General features: G+C 48.4%; 1 protein-coding gene across 1 annotated transcript; it reads left to right on the forward strand.

The window, feature by feature from the left end:
- Positions 1-3,373: 3,373 nt before the first annotated feature.
- Ucp1 (uncoupling protein 1) lies at positions 3,374-10,179 on the forward strand. Its single transcript, XM_050161578.1, has 6 exons — positions 3,374-3,499; positions 4,352-4,550; positions 6,622-6,822; positions 6,910-7,011; positions 7,797-7,977; positions 9,843-10,179. Exons 1-6 carry the CDS (start codon positions 3,374-3,376, stop codon positions 9,955-9,957), a joined length of 924 nt encoding a protein of 307 aa, XP_050017535.1. The 3' UTR covers positions 9,958-10,179.
- The last annotated feature ends 971 nt before the right edge of the window (positions 10,180-11,150 follow it).

Below are 11,150 nucleotides of genomic sequence, written 5' to 3' on the forward strand. Positions count from 1 at the left end.
TTTAAGAGAACAAGGGCACTTGGTAAGGGAGCCTCGCTGCCACCCGTTTGCGACGTCACAGAGGTTCGGTCACCCTTGATCACAGTGAACTCTACTTCACCTCTCCACTCTTTCTGCCAGAAGAGCCAACATCTGACTCTCTGGGGAGACCAGCCTCTCCCCTACTGCTCTCTCCAGAACAAGGCAAACTTTATCCCACTTCCCAGAGGCTCTGGGGGCAGCAAGTCAGCCCTCTCCTCAGAATCTAGAGCCCTCCCTGTCTTGACCTGACATCCCAGGGTCTCCTCGTGTGAGCTTTCCTTCTCCTTGCCCCCTGACCCTGAAGGGCCAGCACTGCACTTAGCACGTCACAGGCGCTCAGCTACCATTGCGCTGAGTTGACAGTTGCTTTGTGCTGGGTATTAACATGCAGGGAGTTTATGCTTTTCTTCTTTCTTGCGGCTGCAGGGAGCTGGACTGCTTCCCTGGTCCTCGCTCCCTGCTTGTCCTGAACTCTCTGGGCTGTTCACACTTCTAACAAAACTGTGCCTCTTCTTCCTCTCCCTGCGTTCCTCTACCCCATCTTCTAGTCCAACAAATCCCACCTTCAACACAGGTAAATATGGGCAGGATGGAAGCAAAGGCAGCACTTGCTGCATCCTGCCTCGTCCGAAGTTTTGTGAAGGGCTTTATAGCCTAGTGTAGAAACTCAATACACACCCGCTGCATCTAGCGCCTCTCTTGAAGGTGGGGTTTGAGGAGGAGGGTGACAGCAATGCATGCGGTCCCCAACGTGTCAACAAGGGGAGCTGACACTCTAGCTACCTTGACAATCACTCTGTAGGATCTCACCTTTGTGTTGTTTTGCTTTGTCTGAGACAGTTTCCCTGTGTAGCCCAAGCTGTGTTTAAATTCAAGATCCTCCTGCCTCCGCTTCCAAAGGACGAGGATGGCAGGTGTGTAGTGCTATACCCAGCCATCCTCCTGCCTCCGCTTTCAAAGGACTAGGATTGCAGGTGTGTGGCGCTGTCTGTGCCCAGCCACATCACACATGTTGGGTCAGCAATTCGGGACAAGTTGCGGGCTTATTCTTCCTGCTCACATCAGCAGAGGTGACTTGGCATTGAACTGAATACCTGAAGGTCCGAGGTGGCTGCACTTGAGCGGTTGGGACCTTGGTGCGGGATAACAGAAGTGCCTATGTGGGGCCTCTTGAGCATGACGTCCACAGGGACATTTAGTTTTTTTATGGATACCCAGGGCTCCGAGTTCTGCTTAGACCGTAACTCGTGGTTCCCTTATGGTTTGCTCCTTGTCAGCCTTCTCAATCCCACGGTACTCATTCCCACAAGAAGCGCTTCCATTCCTTCACCTCCGCGCTGATGACGTCCAAGTACCTCTCAGCTTTGATTCTCTTCGAGTGGCATGAAGTTTCCTATGGGAGCTTTTTATGAAAATAATGGCATCGTTTTCTCCAAATCATTCTATGATGAAGGTAATAAAGTCACCTCAGGTGACAACATCACCAAGACTGCCTGCTGCCATCTCTGGATGTCGCTTGACTCCACAGTGACCCTTCCTTAGCTGGATTATCTGATTAGACATGCCACTCACCTGAGCCCTTTACCATCTGCTGAGCCCTGCTCAACACGGGCACAGAATCTCAGAGTCTGCTGCCCTGCCCAATGCAGACACAGAATCTCAGAGTCTGCTGCCCTGCCCAATGCGGACACACAGAATCTCAGAGTCTGCTGCCCTGCCCAACACAGACACACGGATTCTCAGAGTCTTCTGTTTATTATACTTTTTCATCCACACGTCTTCTCAACTTCTTGCCCAGTCTCTCCTTTCTCCCCATCACTCAATTTCCTAGTCACCAGGCCAACAGGCCGCTCTGTTTCCCCAGTAGCCTTCTCTTCACACACGCCGCTGGCCTGCCTCTGCTGCTCATCACTGCTTTTCTGGGCCAAGTCTCAGAAGTCTGCGTTATCGTGGAGGGTCCTTAGTTCACGCACACTTTCCCATTAAGAGTGGCGTCCAGGGGCATTCTGCCTCACATGTCCCACTCCTGGAGATGAGTCTGAGTCTGTACACTCTCCTGGGTACCGTGGTGAGCAGCAGAACCTGAATGCTGAGGGAGGATGCTGACAACAGCCAGTGACTCTTGGGTGTCTCTGTGTGGTCCTGGAAGCCCCAGTCTGCTCTCCACATTTTCTTAAACAGTATTTTGAAAAGCTGTACAAATAAGTAAACGCTCAAAATAAATCTTTACTCAAAGACAGAAGTAAGAAAAACTCTTTGCCCACCACAAGCCCACATCCCCAATGTCTGGAGTGTCACTAGAGGTAGCAGGATCTCAAATCTGGGACTAGATTTGACACAAACACAAACCAAAACTGGAGGATTTTCTCAGGTCTAAGAAGAACAGGAAGCTGGTCAGATGGCAGAGTTGCGTCTATAGCCAGGCGAGCTACCTCTGTTCCTTCCAGTACTTCCGATAAGAACTAATCAAAGGAGCAAGGACTGTCATGTCCCAGACTGCAGAGAAAGATCCACCACAGGCTTGCTAGCGTGGCCATTAGCTCATTCGACATCTGCCTGCTAAAAGGGATCACTTAAAACATTTTCTGGTAAAAGTCTAGAGTGTTTTTAAGTTTTGCACACACATACACACTTCTGAAGTTGGCATTTGGAAAGCAATGTAGAGAGAGGAGCATTTGTAACTGAAAGAGAAGAAAGGGAAGCCGGGCACCTAGAAAGGCCCAGGACTGGGAAGTGCGTCCTACACTCTAGCCTCTTGTGGGAAAGTTCGCTGCTCTGTGGACTTCACCACAGGATCTCGCCTGTTCAAGGGAGTCAGCCCCTGCTCTCGGCCGGGTTAAGGCTCCTCCGCTGAAGAGTAATAGAGGCACAGCGCGTGCAGAGACGCGAGATGAGGCTCCTCGGTGTGCCCTCCGGGTATTACCAGGAATCGGTGCCAAACCAGCGGTGCGGGCCAGGACTTTAGGAGTGACGCGCAACTTGGAGGCTTCCGCACCCCAGAGCACGTCTTTGCGGCTTAGATCTTGGGAGACCTGGCCCGGCCCAACTACTTGCCCCTAGCCCCTCCTCCAATGATCAGGCTATATAGATCACCGCCCCCAGGCCGGGGCGCAGAGGTGCCAAGCAACCTGGGCTTAGTGGGTCCTCCTGGTCCAAGCGAGGTGAAGGGACGCCCCTCACTTTTGAGCCCCAGCAGCGCCGCCTCGGCAGCGGCACCACCCCGGCTCGGGTGGCTGTCCCAGAAGTCAGAAGTCGCGGGTTCGGCGCCCGCACCAGGCAGCAGTGCCTCTGTAACCTTCAGGGCTGAGTCCTTTTGGTCCTCCACTCGCACCTCTCTGCCCTTCTAGCCAAGATGGTGAGCCCGACAACTTCCGAAGTGCACCCCACCATGGGGGTCAAGATCTTTTCAGCTGGCATATCCGCCTGCCTTGCAGATATCATCACCTTCCCACTGGACACAGCCAAAGTCCGGCTTCAGGTAGGGTACAATGAAGTTGGCGAGGGTTTTCCGGGTAGAGGAACTGCTGAGGGCAGCCCTGTCGTGTCTGCTGTGATGTAACCACTCTTTCTCAGGGCAGCTCTGTATTAGGACTGGGGACTATAGGAAAGGAAATGGGGGCCCTTTGCCCGATTGCTGAAGAGTTGTGGGTTGACAGTGACCTCTACCAAGCCCTTCATGCGGCTATGGTATCCTGAGTAGGTACGGTCCTTAGAGTACACCCCTCGGAGCTTACAAGCTTGGCACTTTTACCTTTCCTTGATTCTTTGGGGGTACTGGCCATCCTGCGCTTAGGGGCTGTGGAGAGTTCCTGGGTACCTTGTCCAGATGTTCAGAGCCTGCACTGCAGCCAGCCCCAACTTTGAGATAGATAGATGATAGGCTGATAAAGAGATGATAGATAGATAGATAGATGGATAGTAGATAGATAGATAGATAGATAGATAGATAGATAGATAGATAGATAGACAGATGATAGATAAATAGATAAATCGACTGATAGATGGATGATAGATAGGCAGACAGACAGATAGATGACAGTAGATAGATTATAGATAGATGATAGAAGATAGATAGATAGATAGATAGATAGATAGATAGATAGATAGATAGAAAAAGGGAGGGAAGAAGGGAGGGAGGGAGAGAGACACAATTGTAGAGTTGTATGCAGGAGAGGTTGCTGAGAAAGGCAATTTATAAGGAGCCTAATTGGCAAGCCTTGCCTAGGGTGTCCCCATGGTCCTCATGTACCAGTCTTTAGTGCTCACCAGGTACGACCCCCTTCCTTAATGGACAGTCACTTCCTCTGACCTGTACCTTTCTGATTTCCAGATCCAAGGTGAAGGCCAGACCTCCACTACCATTAGGTATAAAGGTGTCCTGGGAACCATCACCACCCTGGCAAAAACAGAAGGGTGGCCGAAACTGTACAGTGGTCTGCCTGCTGGCATTCAGAGGCAAATCAGCTTCGCCTCACTCAGGATCGGTCTCTATGATACTGTCCAAGAGTACTTCTCTTCAGGGAAAGAAAGTAAGAAGTGCTGGGGGTGGGGGGAGTTAGGACCCAGACCACGCTCTATTCAAACATTGAAAAATGAGTGGTAGTATATTTACCTAGCATAGGTTAGGCTCTGGGTTCCATCCCAGCAGCCCCAACTCACCCAAAATAACACAAAGTGTGGTGACATTCATAACAAATTAGCAAAAAAGAAAGTCGGTATTTGCACTGTTTCTTTTCCCCAAGAAAGAGAAGGAGATGTGCAAGCCAGCTCTTCACATGCAGGTTTACACAGGTAAAATTCCACTGGCCAGGGAGGGGGGCTTTGTGTCTCTTCATAGCAGAGTCCCATGGAAGCCTAGAGAGCTCCTGTGAAGTCTAAGAGAGACCACCACGCTCCCCGAGTCTGCATTAGTGTCCAAGTAAAACTCATCCCCACAGGAAGAACTCCCAGTGTTCAGGTCTGGATACTTCTAGATCAACATGGCATTGTCATTTTGCCAGAGACAGAAAAAACAGATCTACCTAGAGTAGAAAGCCCATTCCGGTAACTTTCTCCAGATGTTTTAATCAACCTCCCGGTATGTCAGACTCTAAACTAACCAGATATATTTTGGGAGTGTCCACATTACGCTTCACCAGTTGATCTAGTAAGCTCTGTTGAGCTGTCTTGGGTGGGAAACCGGGCTAGGTTGGCTGACAGTCGCCACTGTGGATGGGAACCGCAGCTCAGCTGACTGTACAACAGTGGCATGCGCTGTGTTGCAAGCCGCTGCGGACTGGGCACTGTGGAGAGGTGTGATCATGCAGATTCGTGAGGAGTCGTTATCTGCATTGAGTCCTGAGAGGGCAGTGGGAAACTTCAAGGGCCAGGGGCAATGTGACGAGAAAAGTCCTTTCCAGACAAGTGAAGGCCGTGCCCAAAATCTCAGTGAGGAGTTGAGCAGCTACGCAGGGCCGGGGGGTCGGGTGGACACTGGTGAGAAGGAACAGGAGAGGCCAGAAAATCAGGAGCTGGTCACAGAGGGCCTTGCCACCATTCACTCTAAGGAGTTTGTATTCTACCCACACAGTGATGGGAAGTCGTGGGGAAAATGCTAAGCAGCTCCCCAGGTGCGGGGGCACATACCTAGAACCGCAGAACGCGGGCTGCTGAAGTTTGCTAGCACTATTGTCTGCATTGAGCCGGTGCAGCTTCCAGACATGCTCAGTCCTGACAGAGTACGAGGGAAGAAGGAAAGACACAAGGTAAACATACTAGAGCTACGAGAAGCTCAGGCAGCCATGTGTTCACCTGGCAAGCACAAGGCCCGGAGTTCAGTCCCTGGAACTCTCTTCATTGCCCCAAATCCAGGTGCACTGGCAAACACCTGTGACCCCAGCCCTCGGAGGTGAAGACAGAGACTGGGCATGGTGACCGGCTAGGCTAGTCTGCTAGGCAAGTTGCCCATTAGAGTTCCCATATCAAAAAAACAAAACAACAGCTTGTGTGGGAGAATTGTCTGTATTCTGTCAACCGTGTTATAAATAAACGCTGATTGGCCAGGCAGGAAATATAGGCAGAAAAACCAGACAGGAAATAGAAATGATGTAATGAGAACGGGAGAATTCTGGGAAGGAGGAAGTTGATTCCTCCCACTCCTGCCCAGATCACCGAAGCAGCAGGATGTGATCTGCTCCACTGAAAAAAGGTACTGAGCCACATGGCTAACATAGATCGGAAAAATGGGTTAATCAAGATGTGAGAGTTAGCCAGTGAGAGGCTAGAGCTAATGGGCTAATCAGTTTATAATTTATGGAGACCTATGTGTGATTTTCTTTGGGGCTAAACAGTTGTGGGGTACCGGGCAGGACAAAAACCCCACACAACATGCAGGCCCCCATTCATGTTACAAATGGCTTCCTGAAGAAGGGGGGCAGAGGTTGTCCTCTGGCACACGCATGCAAGCCCACGTGCACACACGCGCACACGCGCGCGCACACACACACACGTGCACACACACACACACACACAGACTGATCACAAAATTTAAAGATATGTGGGTGTGTGAGGAGGGGTTCTGGATTTTCTTTTCTTGATCAGTCTTTTGTTCTTCCTGGGTAGCGCCTCCCACTTTGGGAAACAGGATCTCAGCTGGCTTATTGACTGGAGGTGTGGCAGTATTCATCGGACAACCTACTGAGGTCGTGAAAGTCAGACTCCAAGCACAGAGTCACTTACACGGGATCAAACCCCGCTACACAGGGACCTACAATGCTTACAGAATTATAGCCACAACAGAAAGCTTGTCAACTCTCTGGAAAGGTAACTGTCAACCAGATGGACTTTTGTAATAATTAAGGCATCTTATCATAAACTTCACTTATTAAATGTTGTCTTGTTTTTCTCCAGGGACGACCCCTAATCTGATGAGAAACGTCATTATCAATTGTACAGAGCTGGTAACATATGACCTCATGAAGGGGGCCCTTGTGAACAACCAAATACTGGCAGGTACTTTCCGTATACAACAAACATGTCTGCACCTTCCAGTCTCAGTTGGAGGTTCTAAAGCTATGGGGGGTTGAATTCCTTAATTCTAGTAGGCTTCTCTTTTCCTCTTTTGAGAGTTAAGTGTGTGTGTATGTGTGTGTGTGTGTGTGTGTGTGTGAGAGAGAGAGAGAGAGAGAGAGAGAGAGAGAGAGAGAGAGAGAGAGAGAGTCACAATATAGCAGCTCCTAGCTGATCTGGAACACCATATTCAGACCAGGCTGGTCACCAACCTGAAATCCTCCTGCCTCTGTCTCTCAAATGCTGGCTTAAAAGGTGTCCCATCACACCTGGCAAAAAAGACCTAAAGCTTAAAAGTTGGGAAAAGTCAAAGTGCAAAGGGATGTCGTGGCGATATTCTCTGTTAATACGAAGAAGCACTCGTCCGTTGGGATTCTTCTCTCAGCAGGCAGTCAAGCTTGGCTTACCTTCAGAGTTCATCACTGATTCATCTCAATCCTTTCCTGTTTCTATAGACACAGACATTCTCCTTTGATGATTTTAATTCAACTGAGCAGTATTAGATGCTCATGTATCAGGCGTGACCTAAAATAACACCCCTGCAAATAGACCTGCAGTCACTATGCCATTCCCCGTCAGCCATGGTCTTTTATAACAAGTCTGTGCTCTCTCTTATATGCGCATCTGTTTATAAGACGTCACGTTAACCTCCTGTTACTAATAGGTTGACAAGGGTCTCACAGGCAGCTCACAGTCTAATGTTGACGCATGTCGCTGGTCCCTTTCAGACGACGTGCCCTGCCATTTACTGTCAGCTCTTGTGGCCGGGTTTTGCACCACCTTCCTGGCCTCTCCAGCGGATGTGGTAAAAACAAGATTCATCAACTCTCTACCTGGACAGTACCCGAGTGTACCCAGCTGTGCAATGACCATGCTCACCAAGGAAGGACCAACGGCTTTCTTCAAAGGGTAGGATATGACCTTCTGCGTCTATAAGGTTGTGTTTAAGGTGTCTGTGGACATGGGGACACTGTCTCGGCAAAACAACTGGCATTTAGTCTACCGGGCCTGGTCCATGCAATGGCCTCAAACTCTATCTTTGCCTTGTCATGAATGTCTTCAATCCGCCAATCCCATCATGCTGGGAAATTAAAGCCAATTCATTCTTTTTAGCAGTGCTTGAGGGAAGCAACCCCAGGGCCTTGCACGTGCCAGGCAAGCAGTCTATGGCGGAGCTATACCTTCAGCTAATTTTAAAATGTTTCTTTTAAAGCAAAACCACAGAAAATGTTGCTTGGATAATGATTACACTCGTGTCAAAAGTGCAATGAAGACATAGATCACATTTCCTCCCAAAGTGATATTATATTATATTGAAAACCACTTTTCTAATAAAATACAGTATGACATAGCTTTTAAATATATTCGACAAGTATTACAAAGATATAACCTTTTGAGTTGCAAAGCCATGCCCCGAGATTTCTAAAATAAAATATGAATGTATCATGCATATTATATAAAATCCTAAGTCTATCTGCTCTTATGATATATTAATACAAATAATATACATTATAAAATTAACTTAAAATGGATATACCACCTATAAATTGCTGACCACTTAATAATTTAATCTTCTGCAATTTTTTAATATTGTTTTACAAAATTTTAAATCGTTTTTAATATGGATAGTCTTGACAAATGGTGCTAAATTAAGCGAGTTGAGCTGAGCGCGGAGGCAAACACTTGTAATCCTAGAACATGGGCGGCTAAGGCATGGGGACTGCCGTGAGTTCAAGACCAGCCTGAAATACAGAGTGAGTTTCAGGCCAGCCAGGGCCACGTAGCAAGACCCTGTCTCTAAGACTGAGGAGATCGGTCAGTCTGTGACGCTCTGGCCATATGCACATGGAAACTGGAATTCAGTTCCAGAACCCATGTAAAAAGCCAAGCGTAGGGGCACATGCTTGTAATCCCAGGGCTAGGCGGCAGAAGCAAGAGCTTCCCTCGTGCTTGCTGGCATCCAGGCTGGCCTAACAATTGAGCCCCATGTCTCAGGAAGAGACCTTGTCTCAAAAAAGGGTAAGGCTAGAAGGCCACACCGAGGAACAGCCAAGGTCAACCTTTGACCGAGGAGGTGGGAAGCTAGTGTTTAAAGGATGAAGAGTCTGAGGAAACAAAATGCCCTGGCTCTGACTCTGGTGTTTACTACACATTGTACATGCACCTAATGCTACAGAAAAACACATCGAAAAATAGTTGAAATGTCCATTTTTGTGCTACTTACATCTTTTCACACGAAAAAAAAAAGCCATGCATCTGGGAGTGACGAGACCCCAGAAGAGTAAAAATTCATCGGGGAAGCTGAGTGCGTTGGCACATGCGTGTAGTCCCGGCACTGGGGAGACAGGAGCGCCAGTGTTGGTCTCTAGACGTCTGAGGCTAGCCTGGGCTGCACAGGCCACCCGGGGTTATACAGCAAGACCCACTCTCAAAACTAAAACAAAACAAATTGTAAAAACAAAGCTCATTGGAAGGTCCTTTTGCAGAAAAGCCTTCTTTTTAAAAAATAATTTTTAAAAAAAGTCTGTTCAGCGGCAGAAGAGACAGCTCAGTGATGGAGACTTCCAGGAGACCTGGGTCCAGTTCCCAGAGCCACACAGTGACATACAACCTAGTTGTTGGTAGAGGAAAGACAAGCATCGAGGACTTCGCCTTGTTGGTTTTGTTTGTTTGTTTTTTATCATTCCTTGAGTTGTGTGAGTCACGTAAGCTGCTCGTGGCACCAGGGCTGTGGCTTTGGAGCGGCTACCAGACTGTGTCCTGTGCTCCCCCAGGTTTGTGCCTTCTTTCCTGCGACTGGCGTCCTGGAATGTCATCATGTTTGTGTGCTTCGAACAGCTGAAGAAGGAACTGACGAAGTCCAGGCAGACGGTGGACTGCACCACATAACGAGCTTGGCGAAAGCGGTGGGGCGCAGCCGTGGTTCTTGTGCTGGAGACCATGAGTAAAACCAACCAAACCAACCAAGCAAACAGCTTTAGTCACTGGGCTACTTTTAAAAATCATTTCTTGTACAGAGCTTTGAAACAAACTCCTTCTAATTTTTCTATAAGGGAAAACTAACACATACACACCATTTTCATTCTCCCTGTCTTAAGGAGGAAAAGCATAGTACCCATAGCACCCAGTATGCATGTTGGCAAAATAATGCCCACATAGAGTACTGCCTTTAACAGGTCTTTTGGGGGTGGGATTCTATGACTGGGTATAAATAATTTTAATTACAGCTCAGACTGGTGTAAAGGAAAACTTTACATCCATAAACACTTAAAAATGAAGTTATGAAAGAAAATATTGATGTTTCATTTTATTTATCAACCATAGTTCATAGCGAATATAATCAATAAAGTGTTGCTAATTCCACCCAAAATTTGTCTTTTAGAGTCTGTACCTGGAATTAAGTGTTTGGGGTCAGTTAGAATACGGAAGTGTCCCCATAGCAAGAGAAGTTCCTTGGCATCAAAAGCACAGACTAACTTGGTTCACACGGATATCTGAAGACCGTATTTTATGGCACCTTCTAAGTGCAGGCATGATATTCATTTGGTCACCAGTGTCACTGTTGGTGAACCGTGGCTGTGTCTTCCCCGCAATGCCAAGATGGTTAGCAGCAGTGGAGTGAGCTTTTTATTTATTTTTTTCACTCCTACACACTGAGAAGAGCAGAACGAGGACACTATATTACAGTCAGCCGTAAGGATCAGGACGCCCTCACCGGTCAGCTCCTCTGCTCCTGATTCAGTTGGTTTCGGGCTGAATTTGCTTCGGTGGGTTCATTCCCGGGTCTCAGGCTAGGCTGGGTCCGTCTGTTTGGTGTTGCCATGGGTCCCATTGCTCTACCCACAGAGAAATCACAGGGAAACAGGAGGGGTTCTTCAAATGCTGCCCTTTGGTGCCTTCTGTGTCGTCAGCGTATGGCAACAGCTGGCAGCAGAGGCGGAGGAGCAGCGGGCGGTCCTTGTGTGTGGTTCTGTACAGGACACTTATGTTTTCGTGTCTCCGTTCTTCTATAGGCCCAGGACGTCAGGGCTGTGCAGCCCTGGGCTGGTAACTGGTGGGTGTGGCCTTTTTGGTGCACCTAG

This window comes from Alexandromys fortis, unplaced genomic scaffold, assembly GCF_014885135.2.
Source record: "Alexandromys fortis isolate MF-2015 unplaced genomic scaffold, M_Fortis_MF-2015_v1.1 scaffold_127, whole genome shotgun sequence".
Taxonomy (NCBI): Eukaryota; Metazoa; Chordata; class Mammalia; order Rodentia; family Cricetidae; genus Alexandromys; species Alexandromys fortis.